Source organism: Euwallacea fornicatus, chromosome 17 (assembly GCF_040115645.1).
Source record: "Euwallacea fornicatus isolate EFF26 chromosome 17, ASM4011564v1, whole genome shotgun sequence".
Classification (NCBI taxonomy): domain Eukaryota; kingdom Metazoa; phylum Arthropoda; class Insecta; order Coleoptera; family Curculionidae; genus Euwallacea; species Euwallacea fornicatus.
Genome location: NC_089557.1, coordinates 605617 through 632097, shown reverse-complemented (window position 1 = coordinate 632097; position 26481 = coordinate 605617). Strand labels below are relative to the sequence as shown.

Sequence of the window (26481 nt, the reverse complement as noted above, 5' to 3'; positions counted from 1 at the left end):
GCACGTAACTTTGTTCAAAGCCTAAACGCTTCAGTTCCCATACTTTATCCATTTATGTCTTGCAAAGTTTAATGCACCGCCTGGTTTTTTAAAGACACACGCGAACCGAGAGAGCGCCGTTCGAGGTTTCCTTCAACCATTCCGATGTAGAGTTGAGTGTTAGTTTTCCTTTATTTTTTTCTTTTCCAGAGGCCTACGTGATGGGCAATCAGCCCTGGGAGGGCACGCGGAGCCTGACGTTTCCGCGCAGCCTCCTTGCCCCCCTCGCTACCCCTTTCTACCGTTTCCTAGCCAGATTCTCCGGTAAGTACTCAACCCCAAGGTGCAATTTGCGAAATGCGCAATGGCGCAAATGCAAATTGCAACATCGAAAGCGGGTGCAGATAGCAACAGGTGCGCATTCCTGCGGTCTCACGTTGTTGCAGTATCGACCAATGTCCCATACGGGAACGGTCGGCCAAAGTTCTCTTCGTAATGTAATCGAATCAGGGACGTGTCCGCACAAGAAACGGGAACTTTCTCTGCTTAAAATTCACCGCGATTGTTGTGCTTTTAGTACCACATTGACTGCGGTTGTTTCTCTCTCTCTCTCTCTCTCTCTCTCTCTCTCTCTCTCTCTCTCTTTTTTTTCTTTTCTTTTCTTTTCTTTTCTTTTTTTTCTTCCTCGATAAGTCTAATTCGGGGGATCGCTTGGGCAGAAAGTGTTGGGCCTGCGTGCCGTCCGGATTCGGTTCCGTGCGAGCACTATTCGTTGCTCGGGCACGGGGACTTTATCGTTCCGAGTGACACGCCAGACATAAAATCGCAATTACCGCATAATGCCATAAAATTATCGTGCAGTTTATTGCGCTCGTAATTAAAATATTTGCAGACGTTTCCCACGTTTTAATTGCCGATTGTTTTTTCTGCCTCTTCGTCTATAAAAGACTTCGATTTTTTCCCTGCTTCATTCGGTCGGAGTTTGTCTGCCTTTGCATGCCACCGAGGCGAGGTTTCTCATAAAATGTCGACCGGTCTGTATAAGGAAAATTGTTTTTTTTTTTAATATATATATATACATATATATATGTATATAGTTCAGAGAAAGAGACGCATTCCTTCATTTCCTCAGCTCGTTCCGTTTCACCACGATCGGCGGAGGTGGTCGGGGATAAGACTCCGTTTGCGACATCGTGCGTATTGTCTGTTCCCGTCATCTCGCTCTGCTCATTGATGCCTTGGTCCAAAACGTCTTCCATTCTTTTGTAATTGCACGTAACATAAAAGGCGAAGCTCGAGTAGCGCCATCTGCAGTGGTGAGTTTAATATCGGGGGTTAGGCTTTCATCGAGGGGAGCAGACAACGTGCACGGTGTATCGAGTCGGCGATCGCTGTTTTCGATTTTGGCGAAGCGATCATTTTTTGCGCCGCTCAGAGAGTGCCGCAAAAACGGGCGAGCTCTCGGGCCCGAAGGCGCCTTCGCTAGTTTCCACCGAACGTTCGACTTATTGCTCTCTTCCTGATACCTTTTCTGGCACTCCCCCCCGGTCGTAGGCCTTCGTTACTCTCTTCGCTTTATCTTATCTAAACGAGCCGCGCCATTTGAGTTGGTGTGAATATTTAATTAACGGAATTTGGGAAAAACAAACGACGGCCGATAAGGACCTGACTAACGGCTGCGTGCCTCGAATTCCGACGGAAGCGAGGGCGTAACAGGTCTACTCGTGGTTCTCACTTGGGACTTGTCAAAATTCGTCGTTCGGCCGAATTTCTCCCATATGGGCTATTTTTACGTTCCGAGTTTATTGAGCATCAGCGCGACACACGCATGAGATATCTCTTGATAAATACATAACATTAAATGCAAAAGGGGACATTCATTGACGCTTTTAGACCGTCTCATTCATCGAGTCGTGTCTGGGACTATTTTAGGCCGGACCGAAATACTAACATCCGATGGAGATGTTCCATGAACAAAGAAGATAGATAAGGCCATTGGCAATGTATACCGCGTGTCAATTCGGAGGCATTTTTGCCGTTCTATATCCGCAACAAGTCCACTAAAGCCTTTAAGAAACTAATTAATATTCAATTATCTCCGAATTTCTTCGTGAAACAACTAACTGTAGACTAATGTCTGTTAATGTCCTTAATGCGGTTTTAATGTCATTAAGTAGCAATGGAAAGCGATAATCAAATTTTTGCGGATGAGGAATTCTTCGGGTCTCAGTGGGTGGCGGCCATCATAATCATCGACCGGTCCACCTCGCCAAAGGCAAGGTCGCCTCTTGAAGATGACCAGCGTTTTCGCACTTACCGTTGTTGCTGCTACACACTGCAATAAACAACGAGTTGCGCCGTGTTTCTCCCAAACGCGAGCCCTCGCGTAGTAAACATAACAATTATTGTGGAAAAGTCGCTAGGAAAATAGCAGAAAATTGGGAGCTTCCTTATTATTGAAAAGGAAGTCGAGTTGGGCTAAATCGGCAAGGTGCGTGGGCTCTCCTTACAGGGCCGGACGACGAGAAACGCGGACGAAAACTTCGGCGTGCCGGCGACGTCAATCAACACCTAGCCCGAGCGGGGGAAAAAAAAAAGAAGATCTATCCATTCTTTCCATTGAAAAATTATCCTTAACTGCTGCAACCTGAAAGGAAAATATATGGACGGTTGTTTTCAATGCGGATTGCGGGATTTAAGCCGAGTAGAAAATAAATGTGCTTCGGGCACGATATTTCCTTCCCCGGCCGTAATCGCGGCCACAAATCAAGTTTAAAAAACCGGCCATTAATTAGAATCGATGGTTGTGATGCAACGTTGCTTAATAATGTGATTTTTGGGTGGCACAAGGCCGTAGGAAACGGATCCGTCTAAATCGGTCACTGATCCGCAGTGGCTGAATCATTTCACCATTGTTTGACACACTTATTTAGATGTTTTTGTTTGCTAATGGGATTTGTGTGTTTTGCATATTGAAATTAGCGCTCATTCAATTACAGACAGTTGAATGAATCTCTCTGAGCGGCTTTGGGTGCCTTACATTGTCGCATAAATTTTACATGCGGCGTCGGTGTGAAGAACAATCTTCGCACTCGCGTCTCCTAGACGCGCGCTCCTGCGCGTTCCCCCGAAATATTAAAAAAAAAAAAAAAAATGAATTAAAAAAAAAACTTCTGTCGTTAATTTTGGAAAATTCGCGCGCCTCGTTGGAGAGTGCGTGCGTGCACGTCGATTTGCGAACTTCCGTGCAAACTGTGCGTTCCCGCAATGCGAAACGTCACCCATCGAGTTACCTATGTCGGCTGACGTTTTACCTCTCTGTCAAGCGCCGCGTTGTAAACAAAGACAGGTAGCCCCGTGCGACGCGAAGGGGATTGGCAGTTCGCGCGTTCAAGTTCGGCCAATGGATCGGGACGTTGCCGCTGACAAGATGTGTCATTGTTTATTAGGGCGCATTCCCCGTACGCGGTTGCTAATGTTCCTACACTTGTTAAGGTTGTTAAGCGCACACCTCTCTACCTACATTAGTGCGGACTTGCCAGAGGCCTCCTACCGAATCGGCGTCGGCGTAGGTGTCACGTGGGGCGCAACTCCAAAGGCCAAACGTCCGCTTTTCCGCCGCTAACCGAATTGTTATTGCCGAAACCGAACATCTGCATAAACAAACTCTTAACTCGACTTTTAAATCTGGGCAATTAATACGTCGATCAATGGATTTCTAATAATAATCGCGAGCTTTATTCTATAAAACTCACAGACCATGGGATTTTTTCTGCGATCATAATGGTAAGGAAAAAAGCCCGTACCGGATATAAAAGGCCGCGCGCATAATTAATTAAATTTGCATCGTGTGTTTATTACTCAATGTAAATATGGGTAAGTGCCGACTTTTACATGCGCCGAGCTTAATCAAATCAATTTCCTACGTAAGAGGTTAATTGGTTGAAATTCAGAGTGAGATGGGTACGTTCGAATTTTTGCCCAATGGGAGGGCGCCGTTGGTGGTTCGCAGGCGATTCCGCGGTTCGTGTCGTTTTTGCCGCACGAGTTTAACGAACAGACCTGAGTCAAGTGGCCGATTACGCAACGCCGGGATGCGGCCGGTTCAAAGAAAGTACGTACGAAATGGCCACGGAACATATGTCTTCCATAATTGCTCCCATGAACGATTTGCATTTAATCGTTGGGAGAGCTTACTCGACTGTGAAAATAGTAGGTAGGCCTTTACCGTCGGCTTTCAGCGCTTAATTCCGGGTTGGGAATGGTTATTGAGAAACGATTTTACAACAGTTTAAAAGCATCATCAATATTTGCACAAATCGCGGGGAGATAAACGTCGCGAAGTGGAAAATTTCGTACCGATTTTCCCATAATTGGAAACGTTTCGACATGGGCGACGACCAATTGTTTGCCGCCGCGCCGAATCGGTTTACGCAAATACCAATTAATGTCGATAGCGACCCCATTCGGCCGGGTCGCGAATCTATTTCCGACGCAACCCCGCAGCCCACAACTAATTAAGGGCACCACTAATTAGCCGAATCGTTTCGGGGGGGTACGCTCGTGCGAGCGCCTTAATGAACGTAACGGCCCGAGAGCCCATTTGAACTCGAGTTTTTGCGATTGTCTCTCGCGCCGGTTGGCCCAATAGCCCATATTTATGCCCCGGTACTGGTAGTTCCCATAATTAGACAAAAGTTCGTCACCACTGGGTGACGCGGCTCCCAGGCCAATTGTGCAACGTTGCTTTTTCGCAATTATGCCTTAATAGTATATTAGAAATATCTGCAATGCGCGTTTTTGTTAATGAGTCTAATTACGAGATTATTTCCTTTCCGTACGATCTGCCAATCCGCAACTAAGTAACCTGGCTCATGTTTATTAACGTTAATTCTAGAGTTAAATATAACCTTGATTGAGTTAAATCTGAAGTGCATGGCTAAATATCTTTTCAATTAAATAAACATAATAGAGACGTGCTACTCCGCACGCTTATAGTGCACCCGGCGCAATTTCAGGGGTTGAGTTACGGCGCCCCCTCGCCGCCCCGCCGGCTCCTCATAACTACATTGTTGTCCCCCGTACTTTCCAAACCGCAGGGATTTCGGGTCCTCGCGAAGGGCTTCCACGGGTCTCGGGTTTATGCTACCTGAAATAGGGACTTGTCGCTGCCCGCGTTCCGTCGCAGCCACGCTAAACGCTAATTAGGCGATAGCACTCTAAAATTAGTTGTAGTAAATGTGTTCGGTTTAATTATATTTAGTTCAACGAACTCGCTCGCTCGCCACGTTTGTCGGTGAAATAGCCGAAACATCCTGAAAAAGAGCGGCCGACGGCGCCCTTTTCCCCCATTTTTTCTTATCCGAGTCGAAAAGTTTCCGGCCGTAAATCTTCGCCATTTTCCGAGGGAAACGCCATAAAAATAGTTTACGCTAAGTAGTTGCACGCATCGATTTTGTCATATTTTTCTTGTTGCAGGAAGGAGACGAACGACGATATCGAGCCGTAAAAAGTACCCGCCTCCTTGGCAGTTTTTAGTCTTACAAGTAGTCTTAGTTGCAGCTTTAGTTAATATAGTCGGTAAGTATCCGTTTTCGTTGGCGAACGAACCGCCTCTGACAATAGCAGGACGTGACGTCGTCTGACGTCCACGTCAAATTTAATCCCCGAACTTCCTCCCCCCTCCCCTTCGCCCAGGCGTTCGTACGGAATACCCGTTGACAACGCAACATCATGTAAATTGCCCGTTCCCGCAACTTCATTGACGCTGCTCCAGAGCGTCTTATGTCATTTTTATTGCCTCCTAATAAGCGAAGACGGGGCGGGCGCAGTGCCATCTAGAGTGACCGCGTTAATCTAGATCTGACGTTTTCCCCGGAGGAAACGGACAATTTGCACGGCGTTAGTTCGATCTGTAAATGCCTCGTTATGTAACACAAATCCGACCAATGCTAATAAAATTGGAGGCGCGATAAGGAAAATCGGGCTCAAATCGTGTTGGTCTGAATTTAATGGTATTTAGCTTTCGTAATGGTCTTTGTTAATTTATTTTCCCCGTCACGGCGCGTTTCGTTTAATTTATTAGAGTCCATTAATTTCGAGTTTTTCCGATGCTTTATTCCAGACATTATCCTCCGTCGAGGATTATTTATGTTTGTTTGTTTATTCCAATTTTTCCGGCTCATTTCCGAAGAATAGAGACGTCGCACGGGTGGCAGCCCCCGAGGGCTCCACCCCCTCGTGAGAAAAGGTTCAATTTAAAGAAGAAAAAGCTTTGGTTCTAGCGCCTCTATTATTACCGAGCCCACACTTTTCCTTTGGTTCGCCTTTAGGTGGTGCCGACAAATGTCGGGGATAGTAAATCACTAGGGGGCGAAAGGTAATTTACGAGGGGGCAGTAAATTTCACCGCCGATTGGGTGTCTCGCGAACTGCAACAATTTATTCAAATAAAATCTAGTAATTTGTTAATCGATAACCATTTAAAATGAAATATCTTTTAGTAGGTCAGATCTAAATCGTTAAATAGGCACAAGTTTTTTCTCGTTTGCCACGGGTCAATTTGACGCGGGGCGGAGGGGAGACATGTACATTCGCGTACGCAGGCGAATTTCGAACGCCCCCCTGGCGTCTGCGAAGGGTTCGCAATTGCACGATTAACAGCCGCGATTAATCCACGTAAATGGTCACTTTTTTCCCCGCCCCCCTCCGTTTCCCGTCCGATCTGTTTTCCCGAGAGAGCGAGGAAAAAGTGGTTCCGGTTGTGAAAGGAATCCGATTAGATATGCGTGCGTACCAACGATTGCCGCGGTGGTCCCGGGAGCAATAATAAACCTCCGAAACTCGTCGGTAAATTATGGGCAAAGAGGTAATGATTTCTGACACATTATGGGTTCCCGGCTATTAAAAAAAAAAAGAAAAAAAAAAGGTTCTCGAGATACGCCGAACAAATTACGGCTTAATTGTTTGGCGATATCGGCTTGTAGGGGGGCTATAAATTATGCTCATTTCGTTTTGGGACGTCTCAACTGTGGGTTACTCTTTTTCTCCCGTCGCCACAGGTAGAACCGCGGCGAACATCCAAAACGTGCCAATTCGGGCGGTAACGTTTATTATCCCTTATCAGTTGAGCGAAAGGAATGAAAAAAAAAAAAAATGCCAACCTGTCAATGGTCGAATACAGACACGTAATCGGTACTACCTTCAATGGACTTGTACGTGACCGCCGCGGCACAGGTGCTGCCCAGTACTTTCCATTGTTTGTTGCTTGGCTGCAATAATACAACAAACAGTTGCATAGGTACCCACGGCACATTGCCAAGTTGCCCGCAAGACGAACTCTGACAACGGAGCAGTCTGGTTTTACACGGCGGTACTCGGCTGGGTACTCGAGCGGGCCCCGATTTATTATATGCGCATAAAAAGCTAATTATTACATTATATTATAAATAACCTTTCTAACGGTACGCATTATACTTTATAAATTTATGCTCCGCGAGTTCGAATTGCTCGGTCTGAGATCGCTCTGGTCCGATTGGCATTGGTATGGCGTGCCCCGTTCGAATTCGCACGATTCCTCTACCAACTCTGATTCGGTTATTCAATTTAATCCGATGCATCGGCAACGAGAGAGACGCCTGCAATGCAGACACCATCAGACACGCTGTAGGAGAAGAAATTGCGAGACGGTACTCGGCAGACGAGCGGGCGATTTCCCGTGATCGATTCGCCCGCGCGAGAGGAAAACCTGACGTTTTCCTCAATATCTGGTCAGTCGCAGAAAAGCGAAGGAATAGTTGCGCGCTGCGTCGTGCAAATTATCCGTTCCCCCCAATCTCCTTGACGATCTCCCGCGCGTCTCTCTCTTCTCCTGGGTGCGTAATGAACGAGGACGGAGCGTGCACGGTGCCATCTAGAGCGGCCGTACTTGTCAAGAGTCTATTGGAGAAAGTAGCCAGAAAGTTTGCACGGTGTCGAAACGCTCTGGAGATTGTCAATCTGGTACCAGTATTGCGGCGCTCGATGGCCGTTCCCTAATGGTAGTAGTGCCAGCACGAGGGACTGCCGTCAAAGGGCCGCGGGTTGCAACCAACGGGAGCGACATTGGAGGGTCGATGAGGATTTCGAGTCGCGATGGTCTAAGTTTAATGGTATTTAGTTTTCTTAATGGTCTCTGTAAATCCATTTACCCGGTCGCGGCGCGTTAGTTTCACATCAATTTCAGACATTTCCCGCGACCGTCGACGTGGTATACGACCGACCAATCACGGGGACTTAAGAAGAGTTTCCACGTGAACACCGGGCGTCCAGTGGCGGCATTATTTTGGTTTTTTATTTTGGGACATTTAGTTTCGAAGGAAAAAAATCAGCCCGTGCATTGTCCCAGGGTCCCGGCGGCGGCACTCCATCGTCGCCGCCCTTTCGATCGTCCAAATCAGTTGATGCGCGAGAGTCGTGCCGTCCGTGGACGCCGTAGATCGTCCCGAAACCCGCGGGGACTCGGGGGCGGGCAATTGAGAAGGGTACGGCGAAAACGACGTAACTGGGTCAAGATCGAAATGGCGCACCCGTCGCTCTCGTCAGCCCCTCGAAGTCGGGACTGGTTCCTCCTGGCGGCGCCCTACGGGTCGACAGGCGACGCGGTGCGTGCCCGTTCGAATTGGTCCCGGCCCCGTCGCCCTCCTCGCGCGCGTCCCAACGCGATCCCGTGCCTCCCAACCTATTTGGAAGAACTCTGACCTCCGCGACGACCAGATTTAATCCCCGGAGGGCCTTTCTGTGTTACCGCATTATTATGCAAATGCCGGTTTGCATTGGAAAGAGGGACCGGAGGTGGAAAAAAAGTAAGTCTTCGCGCGTGCGACCGAATCCTGGAGGGAATTCGAGGCGGTCGTGTCAGGCCGTGCATCACGCAATGAAAGCCGCCGGCGGAAGGGTTCAACGGCACAAATGCGTGCCGCCATCGCATAAGGGCCGAAATTCGCGAGATCGCCGGCCCGATAACGACCCCCCCCTGTCCCCTGCCGCCCACCCTCCCTCGCCCCCTTCGCGCCCCGCATTTCTGGCGCCGGCAACTTGTTTGAGCCGACTCGATTTTGGTACCGCTCCCTGGGACTTTCGCCTCGCCGCGACGCCGACGTCGGGAATGCCGGACGATATGCCGGTTCTTCCGGCGTCTGGGCTATTTCGGGGGCAAGGACGGCGTCCCGACGAAAACGGCATCGATGTCGTTCCAGACGATTAGCGAAAATAGCCGCGGATTTGTCCGTCAACGTGCTCTCCTTCATAGAGACATTTGAATATTTCGCGTCTTCGATTAGGGAAATGACGTTCGTCCTCCCCCTTGGGGGAAGGGGGGGGGGGCGTCCGGGAGCGAGCCCTCGCTTCGACGAGTTGCAGCCTTCACGTCCCCAATCTCGGATTTTGAATAAGACGTCGTTCCCGCTGTGCCACCGGACACGGGACTACGTTCGTCCGTCGGGGACAGTCCACGCGCGATTCCGAGTGTCTGAGATTCCCAGTCGGGATCGTCTGGAGCCATGCCAGGGCCATGGGAGGAGTCCGTCTCCGGATCTGTTGTCAGGCGGTTGCCGTCTTCAGGCCCGTGTCGTGTCCCGAGACGTAGGAGTTTATTTGTACGCGTCCGGGCGCGCTTTTCATCAAAAGCAGCGCAAGTTGGACAAACCCACCCGCAGACCCGCCGGGGGGGTGTTTCCAGTACATTCGAACGAACCAAGACGCCAACCAATTTAACCGAAACTGGCACCGACACGAAGTGTGTGTGTGTGTGTGTGTGAAAGGAAATCGATTAGGCGGTACCACTCCCCGAAAAATAATCATATTAATGACAGCAGCGACGGCTTGTTTCCATGACAATTCGACGAAGGATCGACTCGATATTTATCTCGATTCTAGCTGATTGTTATTCGGGCAGATATTGAGCGGTTATAGTTTCGTTTTCAGGGACATTTCGGGCGCCCAGACCCATATGGGTCGCGGTCGTCGACGGGGGCGGCGATCGAAGACGAAAAATTCAGCACGCTGCGTAAAGGTGCGCCGAAAAAGTACCGTGCGAGGAGAGGAATCTGGTTCGACCCATTTCAGCCACCAGCGGGTTCCCATGGCTTATTAAGCAATCGCAATCGCACATGACTAATCGGGGACTTGCATTTGCAATCAATAGAAATCCGAACATTCCACGGGCGGTTCGCCCGATGGGGCCATTAAGCATTCCCATCGATTGTCGTCGGAACGATTTCCGATTATTGGTGTTTGCGCCACAGGACAGACGCAACGTCGGCATAAGGCCTAAGCGAGGGCCCCGTATAGGACATCTGGCACCGTCCAAATTGACTTTTATTTTAATAATGGCAACAAACCCAATTTCGCTAGTTTTTTTTTTTTTTTTTTTTTTTTTAGTTTTTTTCTTCTCCCTTCTTCTTCCGTAAGTGGCGCGGCGATCACGATGGCGGGCCCCAATCTTTGGGATGCGGCGACAGATGGGTTTTTTACCCACTTAATGAGGTATCGATTAAGGCCGCGGTGACGTCGCAGAAAAACAGCACCGAAGAGTGCATGTTACGTAACGCGGGAGAAGAAATTGAAAAATTCGAATTGCAACAGGCCGAATCGACGATGGTCAGGGGCGCGCGGCGGCAGCAGCAGCAGCAAGGGGGGGGGGGGCGTTCGAGGCATGTCCCTCCTGCGGAAATCGGTCGGCCGCCCCTGAGCCCGTGGAGTGCTTCGGGTCGCGGTTACCTAATTCTCGGAAAAGATTACAGTTAACTCGGGCGTAAGTCAGTGGCGCGCCGAGGGAGAGCGCACGTTCGCTTCCAGACGTCCTTAATCGTAGCTACTTGAATCGTGTTTCCGCAGCGACTTGCGGTGAAGAGCGCGCATCAAAACTGAGAATCACCTGAACCACGAGGGTACTGCCCGTGATGCGGTACGACAAGCCGGACGCTTTTTTCCCTCCGCTTCTTATTATATTCAAATAAGGTGACAGGTAAACTAATTTAAGCAATTATTTACTGCCACGGCCTTATCGGGCGAGAGACCGACGCGTCTAGAACGCAGCAATGACGTGTCTTCGGCGAGAATTGAGCGATAAAATAGAGGTGTTCCTCCTGGGAATTGCGTGAATGCGTGCGAGCACCAGGAAGAGCTTAGCGGGAATTCTCCACAGGGGTCAGAGCAGGTCGTTCCGCCGTCCACCAACCGTAAAGACGACCCTGCTCCGATTATTTAGCATGAAGTTTAATTGGCGTGGATCTTATTTCATTGTTCGCATGTATCGATAGTCAGTCGGTAGTCCGAATGTCTTGGGAGGAGTCCCATATCAAATCGTTAAACTAGCCATGACCAGATGCTTATCGGGTGTCACCTCGAATCGGCCAATTAAGCGGGCCAGCGCCTTTTCGGCACCTGACCGAGTCCCAGTGACCGCTTAATGCGACTATCGTGTTTTGTTCGGTCGCGGTCGATAAACTTTTTTTGGTCATCCCCCGGGGACGGTACCACCTAAGCATTATCCCCGTCGCCATCTCTTGTAAAATTAAGGTGGTGTTAAAACTGCCGGAGGAATTTAAATTTCGCGTGCCCGATTTCGGGGTATACCAGGGATCTAATTAAGAGCTGGGCCCGCGGAATTTATGGGGCGCTCGGCCGATGGTCGAGATCGTCCGGCCAGATATATCGCCGACGCGGTTTTCTTTTTGTCGAAATCGGTGTGGAATGTTTTGGGGCGCGGACCACCGGGTGCGAGCACGGGGGACCGAGAGTGACGGCCGGCGAACGTGGCTCTCGGGGAGAGGACGTTCGGCGATCGTCACGTGTTCGGTGCCGATTGTCGCCCGTGCGCTCACGAATCGAACGGGACGTCCCGGGAACCTGCGGGTTCGTCCCAAATTGTTTTTTTTTTCCCCTCCGACGTTCGCCGTCCCCTTCGGCGTTCACCTCCATGCAAACTGTCCGCTTCGTCGAATGGACACGTCACATCTCGCGAGCGAGCCCCCTCCTCGTTCATCAGGCGCAATTGGAAAAAGACGAAGAACCACGCTCTGGACCGGCACCAACAATGCGACGGTGGAACTTAGACGGTTCGCATCGGCACTTTTCGGCCGAAAGAAAACTGTAATCGCGGCCACTTAGGAGAAATTCGGCGCTGCCGGGCCGTTTCCCCCTTCAATTGCCGCCTTCGGCGAAGCGAACCACCAAGTGGCATCCGAAGATTTACGCTTGATCTAAAGTGGTCTTTATTACTTCTGCATTTTTCGTAAGCCTAATGGTGCGACCACGCGCTCGACACCGATCCATCCGGCCAAACAAACAATTGGAGGGCAAAAACTCACGCGAGACCATCCAGGCATATTCATCCCCGTCTTAAATAATTCAAGAAACCTGTAAAAAAATTTGCCCGCATTATGTGATTGAAAATTTAGTAACCAGATGGCCTGTCAGATAATGACCCATAATCAACGTTAATAAATTATTCGGGCTTTGAAATAGGTTCGATTAATTGGAACTTTCCCTAAAAAGAGACGTTTCGTGGCGGCAGCGTGGCCCGAGCGCACGTGAACGGGAAATTTCAAAATTCACAATGGAGGAGCCCACCTTTAATTCGCCCTTTTCGGCGGGGGGGGCCCGAAAGTGGCAAATATCCGCGCAAAAACTCCCTCGCGATAAGCCGTGCGGGCCTCGCTCCACCGCAGTTCTTCATCTTTATCACTCAGTAACTGGAGCAGGGTAAGATTCTCCTTTATCCTCGTTTAACCGCATGTCACCGGCAATGACGTCAGCGATATAACTTGGAAACATTCGAACGTCAGGTGCAGATGGACGTCGCTTACTGCACAGTGGCCGGGACCGCAATTTCGAGCAGACAAAATTCAAAAAAATTCGTAGACGTCGGCGTGTCACACTGTTCTACGCGAGAAGCTCGTATCCTTTGCGCTTCCTCTATCGGAGCAAATCAAACGCGAACAATCGGGCCGTCATCGGCTGCCCTAATGACAGGGTCGAGTCGGCGGTCGAAGCCCTGTCATTTAGCCAAAACAAATATTTGCGCAAATTATCGGTTAGAGGGGGCGTTAGACTCGGTTGGCTCTTGTGGGCGGTCTAATGTTGCTCTTTTATGGTGCCGAGATGATTCCACTTCTCCGCCTTATTCGGTCTATCTATCGCGGATTTGCATAAGGAGTCCCGATGGCACGATACGAGGGCATTCAAATATTGAACCCGGCGATGAAAAATCAAAGAGCCATTCGACGTACGAGCATTTCCGCCGTGGCGTCAAATTGCCCTTTTCCTGTTTGTCACTCCTCGTTTTGTCCCAAATAAAAATTACTCTCCCAAAAAAAAAAAAAGAAAAAAAGAGATTAATTAGCCATCATCACGAAGCCAGCAGGGCATTGAGCTTAAGTTCCGCAGGGGACCACTGTGCTGCATAATCGTTTTTGAAACGAAGAGAAACGTGCTTTCTTTAGATTTTAGATGAATCACCATATTCCTCCCTTCCGCAGGAAGTAATGTGGTTTGGCGCTAGCACAGAGCTTCGATGATGTCGGAGAGGAAGCTCAGCTGTTTGGTATTCGTCGCCGGTACTCCGGTACTACTGACCTTCCGAATGCACCGGCGACGGTGCAACCGCGGAGAGCGGGCGGAAGCAACTTTTTACTTATTTTTATTTTTATCTATTTTTATTTTTATTTTATTTCATTATTTTTTTTAATAACGTTTACTCCCCGTTCGTTTCAGATGCGTGTTCGTCGAGGAGTACCCCGAAACCGCGGCCCCCGGCGCCCACCCCACGCCCCAACATCACATTCCTGACGTATCCGTGTCCCCCCGCGTACGCCGCCTGGTTCTGTCTTAACGGCGCTACCTGTTTCACCGTCAAAATCCAGGATAGTTTGCTGTATAATTGCATGTAAGTACCCCGAATCTCGGAAAAGAGAAAAGTCGAATTAATCGTTATTTTATCTTATTTTTTAGGTGTGCGGAAGGCTATCAAGGCTCGCGGTGCGAATACAAAGATTTAGACGGGTCCTACATACGTAAGTGTCCAATTTGTCCATTCACGATGACGTCAGGGGTGGTAGTTTGGAAGATGTTAGAACTACACGTCCGTGCAAGCGAAATGTCTCGCAATCGTAGGGCGATGATTAAGCCATTTGCTATTTACTATCGAACGTCTTACTGATAACGAATTCTTTATCCGAGACACACGCGTGATACGAATTTCTATTTGTTGTCCCCACCAGGTATGCGTGTTCACAAAACTGGTATTTACCCTCTTCATGCGAATTTCTTTAAGATAAAACTATGACGCCGGAATTACGCGATCATTATCCAGTTTAATTTTTAAAATCACGTAATTTCTATATCCGCCATGCGTCAAGAAAACGATGCCTTCGGACGGTGATCAAATAGGAAAGGTGGGCCTTCACCATGTGTCAAGAATCTTTTCGTCAGTCTTAGTTTGAACCTTTCCGCCGGCATTTATTTCATAAAATCGTGTCTTCCACGTAGAATTTTTTTCTTGAAAGGGTCGAAATGCCCCAGTTCCGATGTTCGGCGTGTGTCGAGAATTACAAGATTTTTTTCATCGTCATTCACTGTTCACACAGATCTCTAAGCACTACATTACAGCAAAAAACCTATCTACTTTTAGAAGTACAATTTTGAAAGTTGCTGTGTACACACGCGTATTTCTTTTTAGCTTCCCATCAACGTCTCATGCTCGAAACGGCCTCGATAGCAGGCGGTGCCACTATTGCCGTCTTTTCGGTCGTCATTCTGTGTTTAGCGGCGTATCTCAGATGGCGTAGGCGGAAGAAAAGCGCTGCCCCCGTAGATCAGGTGGACGGTCTGCCCGGACCGCACCATCGGCAACGGATATTCGGAATACGACCTCAAGGTAATTTTCTTCCCTTTCTACTCGAGACAGCGTTAATGCCGAAAATTTCACGTAGGTAATAACTTAGTGCCTATCCGAAGCAGCGTGAGTCTCTATAGGGACCACCACCACCACCATGCGAACAATCACCAAGCGAGCAATAACAACGTGCCTTCCCACCCCCACGAGCCCAACTTGCTGCCCAATCCGGACGTGGAGCGATCGGAGGGGGGAATCCCGAACGACAGGGGCGACCTCCCAAAGACATTGTTACGAGGTGAACCCCCTTGGGGAGTGTGAGAAGGGTTTTATTTATTTATATTATTTATTGATTGTTGGTGGGCCGCGAATCGAAACGAAAAAGATAAACTCTGTGCTTTAGTGATAAATATTCGAAAAGTAATATAATGAGAAATTACGTGTATGGAGATGATTATTTAGCGCAAATGTGGCAATTTAAAAAAAGGCACTTTGTTATACGCAGCAGCTTTGCTCTAGTAAATATATTTTTTTTAATATCGAAGAAGAGGTCTATTTTTGCGTCGGCGGCGAATGAAATCGAGGAAACAAATGTTGATTAATAAGTTTTATTATTTATTTATTTACTATCTGTCTTTCTTTTTACTGAACAGCTACTCTCCTTTTTTAGTTTATGTTCTCTTATGGGTTAGTGTTTAGGGGAGGAGGGTGGGATGATCACTACTTGTGCGGCAAGTCCAACCCTGACAATTATTATAAAGAAGATCGTTCTCGAAAACCAATAATTATTGGGAGAATACAATGTATAGCAAGTCTGATTAATGTAAGGCTGAACTAAAATATAATAGTTATATATTGTGTAAATATGTATGTACGAGCACCTAAGCCGATGGTATTTTTTAACGGATGCGTAGTGGTGTGATATATTATAAACGAATATTTTCTGCAGTCTCGTGTGTTATTATTGTTTTTGAAGGAAGTCCGGGCATGCTCTTGAGTTTTGCTTCAAAAACAACTCGCACATGCTTTAATCTCAACTCTCGTAATAACGTTTTTATTACATTCCCAGTGATGTGAGTAGATGTCGAATGGAAGAATGAAGCCTCGCTACTTTGTTATGATTGTTATCACTTGTTGTATCTGCCTATTTTGCTGTGTAGCGCCCGTTTGTAACGTCGGATTTTTAGGGTCTAAATCCGGCCTGGGGTCAGATAAATTATTCTTTAATGTATAAATGTAGATATGCCGTATATAATAATATTAATAATCATCGTAATATTCCAAATACTATGCGGGGTGGTGTTGAAGAAATCAAAGTACATACTCGTCCTGCTTTAGTTCGTTGTTGTATCGATCTTGGAGGTTCCGAGCAACACCCCATAATAATGAGCATTTCCCACTATTGGCAATAAATGAAAAGTAGCTAAAATAGTTGCATTACGTGTATAAGCACCTGGTTCCTAATAAAGTAGAATTTATTCTTATTTTTAGGTCAATAATGTAATAAAAAATATAACGAGACAACGAAATTTGTGCACTTACCAAAATTGCAAATATTTTTATTTAGGACACCGCGAGAATTTGTATTGTCAGGTTGTGTTCATTTGTTGTTTTTCAATAGAAATATTTGTGTTTTTGGTATTTGCGTCTGATATTACCTCTTTTGTTTTTAATTAAATAGTGCCTCATTGTATTTTTCTTCTGCCCAAACCAAAGCTGTTAAAAGTATTTTTCTCTTGGTTTTGTTACGCTCTATAACACTTTCGAAGTATTACTAATGTTAATAATAAATAAATGTAATTTCATTTGTAACGGTAGATGATATTTTTTTAATATCTATGTAAGTTATTTTACGTTTTCCGCCAGGCAGATGTAGTTTTTAATTCGACAGCAGTAAGTTATATGTCACGTATTTTCTTTTTTTTTAAATCAATATGTATTTAGAAATGTGCGATTTTTGTACATACGACTCCTTCCCTACCTTGAAAAATGTTAGAATACTTCTTGTTTATTATTTTTCACAGTAATTTGTAATGTTTAAAATAAAATGATAAACGATAACAACGTTGTTTTTTTAACTGAGCACCAAAACAATGCAGGAAGATAAATAGTCATTACTAAGTTGGGAATTTGACGAGAAGCGGAAAAAAATTAATTGATATATATACTTCTTTGCAATTTTGTGTTCCTGATATAAAATGATAAATTTCGTATCGGAATGTTACAAACTGATTTGTCGAAAAATTCTTCGAAACTATATACCCTATCTCTTTGCAATTTTGCATTCCTGATAAAATATGTGAAATTTCGTGATGGAATGCTGCAAATTGATTTCTCCAAAAATTCATAGGAGCTAAATACACCTCTTCGCAATTTTGCCTTCCTTATATAAAACGATAAATTTCGTATCGGAATGTTGAAAATTGATTTGTTCAAAAATTCGTAGGAACTAAATGTACATACCTTTTCGCAATTTTGTGTTCCCGATATAAAATGATACGTTTCGTATCGGAAAGTTGCAAATTGATTTGTCGAAAAATTCTCAGCGTTTTGCTGGTGCAAAATGATCCATTTCGAGTAAAATGTTTAGAGTATGGTAAATGATTTGTTCGAAACTTGGGAAGATTAAAAAGCAAGAAAAATAAAATGTACACTTTTATTCAACATTTCTTCAAAAAAATATTAGTAGCTAAGTTATAATCAACAATAATTTAAATTCACTTACATACACTCTATTTGGCACGTTTTAAACCGTAAAATTCCTCTTCTCTCATAAATAATAATTTGTTTATTATGGCTAAATTAGGGTTAAATAGTAAATTCTTCAGACTTAACGGTTTTAGATAGATATTCGAAAGTTTCTATCGTTCAAGTAACTTAACCTTTAATTAAGTGAACGATCGAAACCTTCATTAACAATTAAAACTTAACTATACATTTTATGAAAATGCATATTAGCCCGGGAGGATTTTAAAATTACTTAAATACTAAAGGATACAGTACGGAAAATTATTTGGGTTGCGTCATGCACAATCGTTATGTACAGGAACTTTCATAATAAAAACTTGGTCCAATAAAATTGTCTCGGTTTCAGAGTTTACATCCAACTATTATTGTCACCGACATAAGACTTTACTTCCATTTAGTTGTACTTTATCTTCCAGCGCCTTTGTAGTCACTCAAAGCGTCCAACCATGGCCTTCACGTAACTGTACATGACTCTGGAATTCTCCTCCGCAGGCTTACCCTTAACGGACAAGTTTTGATTGAGCCCATTTTTGGTCAGCCTTAAAGGCTTGACCGGAACCGGTGGAGGAGCCTTCAAAGGCCTTCGAACCACGCTCGGTCTCGCCTGTTTCGCCGCCTCACCGCTCAAAGACATAATCCTATCGCTGAAACTGTCCGACTTCACCACCAACTTCCCAGTCACTTTATCCCGCTCATACTCGTCTATAAGTGAATCCTCCAAAAGGCTCTCATAATAGCTGTCACTGGGCGAATGTCTGCTACTCCCCTCACTCAATCTCTTCTCGAACTCCTTCAATACTTCTTTTTCGTTCAGCGACATGTCCAGACGTCCGATAATGTCGTCGTCGGCCACGTCAAAACTGCCACTCGCTACTCCGCTATCCAGACTCAGACTCGCTTGACTATTGTTGCGCGAGTTGACGAACAAAGTTTGAGGGTCCACGTAGTCGGGATTGGCCAGTTTTTCTCCTGTGCTTTTGCTGCCCCGAGGTTTGTTGGAGGGATACTTGGGCGAATGGCATTGCTCCTCGAAGATGATATTGCGGATGCGTTGCAACATGCTAAGGCGGATGGGAGTTTTGCGGTAGATTTTGTATTCAGGGTGGTCGGTCTCGTCGAGGCGCGACGACAGATCACTGCAATTGAAAATGTGTGTAATCTTCAGAGAATTGCGAGCAACATGATGACATCCCATTTTAAAGACATCAAGGATTCTTATAGGAGTTCATCGGTTTCAAGCGGTTCGACAATTTTTTGCTCAGACTTACCCTTCTCTCGAGGGTTCTCCAATCGTCTCCTCCTCGCCACCCTCTTCTGGCGGTTCATTAAGCTGGAAAGAACGCGGCAATGAGTCGGCTTTGCTCGGCAACTGAGGTCGTTCTTCGTACCAAATAGGCCCAGGCTCGCTCGTCACGTTCCTCCTAGGATGCCTTTCCTTTTGGTGGGGACCCCTATTGAACACCTGCAAGTCAGCGCAGGAAAACCGGTGATTTTTCGGTTAGTGTGCAAGGCGGATGGATGAATACTTGTTAATCACGTTGCTTCGGTGCTTGCGATGGTATTTGAAAGCTCTACAAGCACGCAAACGCCACTCACCTTATGGAAATCCTGCTTCTGCATCAACAAATCGGAAACGATCTTTTCTAGGTTGGATTGGGGTGACTGTTGCTGGCACTCTTCTTTGGGCGACTCCGACTGAGTGGGAATACTTTCCACGGACTCTGAGGCCAGATCGCAGTTTTCACAATCAGACAAATCGGTGTAGAAGGTAGAACTGGCTCCAATTTCTTTGGATTTCTTTAGTTTTGAGATCCTCTTGGGTATCACTTTAGAGTCGTAGGGCTGCGGGATCACGCCCGGTTCGGACTTACGTCTCCAGCTACCGAAAGTGGTGAAGGTACGATCCTGGGAGATGGACCGTTCTTTGGAGAGTTCGCGGTTTTTGCGTACTCTCGACCGACGCTCCAAGTAGTGGGGAGTGGTGGAGCTGTACTTCAACGGGGACCAGCTTCCGATCGACGTATCGTCTGGAAAAAGAATTGCCTGAAGTCGTTTGAAACACGACGAACGCGCTAGAGAAGTCTCAGAATAATAACTTTCGAAAAGATGGCGAATTTGCCGTGTTCGTAGTTCCGCAACTGCTCCCTAAACGTCTCTCGTATCGCAACACTTTCCCTCCCTTCTACCCCCCTTTTACGAAAACGTCACCTCCGAACCAATTGGACAAGCCCTAGAGGGAGCAAGTAGATGTTCTGGAGCAGCATTTACTTTAGAATGTCTTCTCTCTCACTTTGAGCGTGGGATCAGACAATTTACATTACAATTTCACATTATTCCTACCGGCATCCTGAACGTCCTGACCCAACTGCATGACCAGCTGCCTCGCATGGTTCGGTATCACAGCACTGTAGTTCTCCAGAATCACACGTTTGATCTGCAAGGTCCATTCCCGCTTGTGGTGTGGAGACCTGGCCCTTAAGGTGCACTGTAATCTGGGGTTGTCGAAAGGGAGCACTTGAAACGACAACGGCTCCCCCCGCACCTGTTCCACCAGCATCAAGTTGGAGCACTCGATGTGTGTCTTGTAGGCCAATGCGCCGTCAGTCTTGCTCTTGGCGAGAAGGAGGGCGTTCTCGAAGAGGAACACGTGCCTGCGGCCCTTGGCACCTTGTACCCTGAACGTGCCCTCCGCGATCAATTCTCCAAGAGTGGTCAAGTCTGCGCCGGTCCAGCCGTAGAGCTGGGACTGAATTTCCTAATTCAAGCAGACAAATTAGAATAAAAAGCGTTCGCTTTCTCGGTTTGCGGGAATTACTTGAACTCGTACTGCGTGTTCGTGTTTGCGCTTCATATTGTTGATGTCAGAGGCGACTGAGGTCATCGTTGCCAAGGCCAAATCCACGGTGGGTTTGTGGTCGGGCTCGCACTGCTTTGATAGTCTCTGAAATGATACACGGTGTAAATCGATGTCGCGCAATGCCGATTAATCAGGGCTAAAACTTTGGTACATCTACACGCCTCCGAGGCGTAAAAACGTTACTGTTGGCGGCCGAAACTGGTCGCGGCGACGCTCCGAGTCGACGCCGTGCAAACTGTCCGCTCCCCTTGAGAAAAACGCCACCTCTAAAGCGACCTACCAGACCTAGAGGGCGCGTGCGTCTCTGCTTATTACACGTAATTAAAGGAAGAGGGAAAAAAACGTTTAGCAGCGACTTTTTGCTCCGGAATGTTTCTCGCACGCCGGCGACGGGCGCGGACAATTTGCAACATCGTTTCCAGGTTCGCGGCCAACGTTCTCCCGGACCGACTCACCTGCAACAGCAAATGATACTTCAAAATCCTCTGCACGGGCTTGAGTAAGTAACTCCCCAAAGGCAGCTGATGGCCCAGTCGCAACTGCTTCTCCCTGATCAAGGGCGACATGCCCTCGCTTCTCTGCAGATGGCTCAGGACCTCCATGGTGCGCGGGTACCGGGCGCAGTACTCGTTGTACACCCGAAAGCCGCTGTCGTGCTGAATGAACACGTTCGCCGTCTTCGTGGGGTCCGAGATCACTTTCCGCAAATCTTCCAGGAATTTCCTATTAACGAGCAAACGGTTGCATCTAATTGTAAACGATCCTTATTGAGCGATCGATAATGACACCATTGGCATGCTGAATATTACATGGTGACATGTCCAATTAACCGAATCGGGTTCTGTTTGCTAACTAACGCAGATTGATGGATCGCTGCGTGCAAATGAACTGTCCAGCAATTTGCATACTCACCTATTAAATTCGTGAATTTCTTCTAGGTTGCTGAATAAGTCTTGCAAGTGGTCGCATAGGGGGCACTCCGGGTCGTTCCTCCACGGTCCCAAATAGCCCTGTAACAAATATTATTCTACATAGCGTTGCAGCAACAAGAGCTCTTTGTGCAAAGGCCGCCAGTAAGGCGTATACACGCACCATAAAACAATTATTTATATAAATCAAAGGGAACGGCCGCTCAGAAGAGAAATGGATTACGATTACAAATTTCTTTCATTTATTATATTTATCCAGCAATTATGAGGAAATTAATAATAATATGGTTCTTTGGCGCCTGGCGTGAGTTAGATAACCCATTTATGTCTTTTTTGCGTCTGGTCGTTTAAAATTAGAATAATCGGTGGCCACCGGCTACCAGGCCTGCTCGCTTGTGGCCTTATTCAGTGGGAAATATTTAAACGATGTCTATAGGTGGAATTCCTTCGAAGACCGTTTTGAATCCGCGGAATTAGGAAGGAAAATTTGTCGCGTTCCTCGGCCGCGGCGGGGAAAAGCGTAGCGAATTCCGCTGCGGCATGAAAAATCGCTACAGGAAATCTGCCGCACTCGCTCATACCACTAAAACTGACTTTCATGAATTCATTTTAATGGCAATTAATGCAACTGACAATTATCTAATGCATAATGAACGCACGCGAGGAGGAAGTCGCGCGCGGGAACGGCGCGGCTCAACAGGACTGACAAAATATTGCCGATAATGAGGAATTCCTAATCGATTTCGCGTCCGCCAGCGGGAGCTCGGGACGAAGGACGCTCGTTGCGCCCGCCTCCGGCGACTGACGACCTCACACGCGCGACATTTTCTTCCGATAAAACCGCAATAAGTTTTGTCACAACGGAACGACCATTAGGTTGCAACAGGAGAATAAATAAAAACTGCGGTTTCCCCCCCTGGGGGGCGGACAATCGACGTCGGCGTATGCCTTTGATGAATCACGATGCGTGCGAAAAACGCATGACGAATGAATAAGAGATGTGCGAACGTGCATAAAACGCAATTTGTCCCGCGCGATGGGAAAAATTCCAATTTTGGCCGTCGTAATCGTCATTTGCCACCGCCGCGCGGCAGCGCCCGCGGCCGGGTCGCGCCCCGAGGCTCCCCGACGCCGGCCGAACGCGACATTCGGACAGTTCGGGCCCGGTTTGACGTGAACCGCGATGTCCTCCCGGCCAGTTGGCATGCGCGGAGACGGGCCGTCGGCGACTCGAACTGTGCAGATCATCGGTGCCCGAGCTGCGAGGTAGGTCAAAGTTCCCGCATGATCCGTAATTAAGGACCTCCGCGGTCCCATGCGTGCCTTATTTATTGCCGGTGTCCGTCCCCGGGCGCCAGCGACGGAGGCGAAGCCCCCTCAAGGCTTTGGCAATGCTTTCGGTGAGCAATGACCACACACACTATAATTTGTCGTAGTCCGAGTTATTACCGAGATTAAGAGGCAGATAGAATTATTTAACCTGACCCACCTTCCTCGAGTGGATAATGGATGCCCTGCCGGTGAGTCATCTTCGCCGGCTGGCCCGGAGTCCCTCGGCCGTGCGAAAGGTGACGTCCAACGTCGCGAGCGACAGTTCGAGTTATCACAACAATTTCGTCATGGACCGGGCTTAATTAGCTCGGCCCGGTCAAGCATTTTTTTTCTTTCTTTTCTTTCTTCTTTGCCGTTGGACGCGATCCCCGTCAAAAGGAATTGAGTCCGGTCTTTAAGGCCCGTGTTTACGAGCGCGCGTTTTTCAGATAATGCCCGCACACACGCCGTGATAAGTCTTATTTATCACTACGGGCGTCCTTTTGTTTGATGGCTTCGTGATACGGTGTTGTTGGTGAGTAAATCACTTGGGGCCACCCACCGCGGAAATCAATTGCCATGTCGCAGGGTTTAGTGGTGTTATTGGAATCGCTCTACTAGTCTTCGAACCTGTTTCCGAAAGCAAGTGTAACGGTCAACGCGTCTACATGCGCGTACCTCCCTAGGGCCCCGTGGGCCCCGTGATAAACGCTCTTCGCGACACGGCCAGATTTAGATTCGAGGATCGAACGTAGAAAGTTCGCCCGAACGGAAAATATCACGTTAAAACAAAGGCAAAAGAAAAACCGAGTGTATCAGGAAATTGCGCTGGTTATGCAAACGTGTTACGAAAAGCGAAAAGATACATCCGCTCGAAGCCGTAACACAATCTCGGTTGCATCCGATAAATCTTCGCGATTTGTCTAAACGGCGCCGTTTTGGCCGGACGAATATCATAACAACGACTCCTTGAGGAGGGTTCAACGGCACAAAATAATAACTCAAATCGGCGCGAAGTTTTTCCCACAGACTCGGCTCTGCCCACACGTGCACGCAGGCATTCCACGGCCCTGGCAATAAAACAAAAATAAACAAATAAATAAATAAATAAATAATAACAACACGGCAAATATTATAACCATTTAGGTGGAATGTAAAATATAAGGAAGCTGTCCGATGTTTAGTTACAAGAGAAACGTGCTAACTGTACAACTTAACGGTGACAGACTTGATTAACCGTCGATAGCACGTTGGAAGCGCGAATAAGAAAAAAACGGCCACACTCCGAAAGAACGATTGTTCCACACTCTTCGGATGTGCGTCGTTTGTATTCTCCGTCGGCTAAACGAAGAAACGATAATGGAAACGACTTTTCTGAATTAATAACAAATAAATAAAGAATCCCGACAAAATGGCGAACGGGCCGCCCGCCGTTCGGATGAAGTCCGCCCGGCAGCGGCGACGTCGGAACCCTTACGGGCAAGGCGCAGCTCCTGGAACTGGCCACGCTCGAGGGTGCTGGCTGACCGTTCCTAAGGGCCGTGCGGGATAGGGGGCTTCGAAATAATCGCCACAGGTTAGTTTTAATTTTGCCTTTGTCAATCGCGGTCAGGAGGCGCGCCCGTGTTGCCGCCGACGAAGTTCCATAAGAACTTGCCATGCAGAAGGTTTCCACCACGCTGCGATTCGGGGCCGATGCTGCAGGCGCCCTTTCGTTTGCCACCTCGGCGGCGCGGTCTTCGCAAAGGAAAAGATCTACTTTCGAGTGGACAGATATCCTACTTGGCGCTTCTTTCTGCACAACGCAGAAACGGTCACAAATCTAATAAACTCGTCTCTTCCAGTCGGTAAATTTGCAGAGAACGTAAGGGCTGTGGAATTTTGGACAGGATTGATTTCTACCGGGAATCCGACAGGCCGCCCTCCCCAACGCGAACCTCTTGCCCTCTCCGGCACAAGTTCCCATTTTGACCGTTGCGATTCTCGCTCGCCCCCACTGTGCGAACGCTATTGTCAACTGACGCCTGGCGCCACTTGTCCCGCACCGTACGGCCGTCCTTGTTTATTGCGCGGGTCCGCAGAACGGACGAGGGCGGCCCTACGTCTTGCAGTTTCTTCCGACCCGGGCCGCCGGCAGTTTTCGAAAGGGACGAGTTTCCACGTCCTGACGGACGACCGTTTATCCCATCGCTAGTTTCCACACCCACCGTCGGCCCAGAACTGCTTTTCGTTCGTCCGCGGGTCGCTCCGGATCGTTAATTACGCCCGATTAATTGCGAAATGCCGAATTCCCCGGCAGAAAAATGCCCCCGAAGGGACGGGCCGGGTCGAAAAAGGACCCGTGGCGGCCACCAAATTAATGGCCGGCGAAAATCGATTTATTCTCTCGGCGCGCGTACGTTTTGGAACAAATCGGGCTAAGGTTATCGCCGGGTACTGTTACTGCCGCAGTAAATGAGTTTAATGGCGAGCACCGAGGCTGCATCGCGTCCAATCTCGTCGGAAAACGCGTGAAACTGTCGTTTTTCCCATGGCGAACTTTCACCGTGTACAGTGTTTTGAGAGGCTTTTCGAAAAACACCCGTAAGGAAGAGGCCAACCCACATTCATCTTCCGTAAAGATGAATAAGTCGCCGAAGAACGCAAAAGGAACTAAAGGAAGACGAATCTCGTGCTTACCGGGTGACGTAACCGATTCAGGGAACCATTGTCATTATGGGTTAAGGACCTTGCGGACACTCTTTTAAACGGTTCTGCGTTTGCGTGCCATTATTCAGCATTAAAGGGATTACGCCATTTTAATGCCATTCTTGATTAATCTAGTAACGGGCCAGATGTCCAACGAGGCCGCAATTTCGCGTGGAAAAATTCGATCGCGAGATAAAATCGTTTTTTCTCTAGAGACGCGCCGTCCTCGGCGCCGCCGCGCCGCTCGAGTGCGCGAATTCGAGGATCTAACTTTTTTCCCAGAACTGGCAACGCCGCGCTCGTCGTTCGCCCTCGAGGCGGGCCAATTCGCACCCTCCGCGCAGAGAGACCGAGAGAAAAGCGTCAAATGCCCCGAAAAAAACAAAATAAATAAAAGCGTTTTTCTCGACGGAGGGCGAGAGTGTTTTCTTCGAAATCGAGATCTGGCCGAGGTTGGCGCTTGGACCGAAGTCCCCGAGACCTTCCGCGTGCCAGAATAACGTTCCTGGACCGTTCGGGAGTCCTCTAACGCTTTCGCGGCGACGCACGCGGCGGTAAAACGGCAACGCCGCACTAGTCATTTGTTTTTCAACGTGGCCAACGCGGTTGCGGGGTTCTAAAAGATGGACGACGTCAATAAAAAAATAAATAAATAAAAAAGCGGCCATTTGGGCCGGCGACGTTGCCAATTGGTGGCGAATGCCTCAGCGCGTTTAACAAATTAGCTTCACTCCGGGCGCGTTGTGGTAGCGTCCGTTGGTTTTTTTTTAATTTTCTTTTTTAAAGAGAGATCTCCTCATCCAGCTGCCGCCGAAGTCCATAATTTGAAAGGTCAGCCTTAATCCGATTGGCTAATCTCGCAACAATACACGCGATAGCACAAAGTTTCGTATTGAAAAAGGAGCATTTGCGGCTGCTGCACAAAGAGCTTACGAAACGGACCGAGCGGCCTTAATTAAACCAAATATGGAAGCGCATAAACCAACCGGTCAAAGTTGCATAAGCAGACGCTACCATTCTCGTTGCCGTTGCTACTGTTGTTCACAGACGATAGAAAAATGCATGCATGCGCAGTAAAACCGATAAGCTTGAGTA

At 47.7% G+C, this 26481-nt stretch overlaps 2 protein-coding genes across 8 annotated transcripts in view; one reads left to right on the top strand and one right to left on the bottom strand.

The window, feature by feature from the left end:
- Window positions 1–16917, top strand: part of LOC136344550 (protein spitz-like) — a 33834-nt gene extending 16917 nt beyond the window's left edge. For 3 of the 4 annotated variants that reach the window (XM_066292105.1, XM_066292104.1, XM_066292103.1), the window contains 6 exons: window positions 190–303; window positions 5458–5559; window positions 13734–13905; window positions 13971–14032; window positions 14698–14895; window positions 14951–16917. In XM_066292105.1, the coding sequence (XP_066148202.1) occupies window positions 201–303; window positions 5458–5559; window positions 13734–13905; window positions 13971–14032; window positions 14698–14895; window positions 14951–15174 (861 nt within the window). In that variant the 5' untranslated portion in view covers window positions 190–200 and the 3' untranslated portion in view covers window positions 15175–16917. The remainder of the gene's footprint in view (window positions 1–189; window positions 304–5457; window positions 5560–13733; window positions 13906–13970; window positions 14033–14697; window positions 14896–14950) is intronic. The other variant, XM_066292106.1, reaches the window with a different exon arrangement.
- A 578-nt stretch (window positions 16918–17495) lies between these two features.
- The window catches only part of LOC136344541 (uncharacterized), a 41435-nt gene continuing 32449 nt past the window's right edge, over window positions 17496–26481 (bottom strand). For all 4 annotated transcript variants that reach the window (XM_066292089.1, XM_066292092.1, XM_066292088.1 and 1 more), the window contains exons 6-12: window positions 21371–21468; window positions 20914–21181; window positions 20417–20542; window positions 19942–20356; window positions 19198–19628; window positions 18870–19063; window positions 17496–18737 (exon numbers count right to left, since the gene is read on the bottom strand). In XM_066292089.1, coding sequence (XP_066148186.1) covers window positions 18029–18737; window positions 18870–19063; window positions 19198–19628; window positions 19942–20356; window positions 20417–20542; window positions 20914–21181; window positions 21371–21468 — 2241 coding nt within the window. In that variant the 3' untranslated portion in view covers window positions 17496–18028. The remainder of the gene's footprint in view (window positions 18738–18869; window positions 19064–19197; window positions 19629–19941; window positions 20357–20416; window positions 20543–20913; window positions 21182–21370; window positions 21469–26481) is intronic.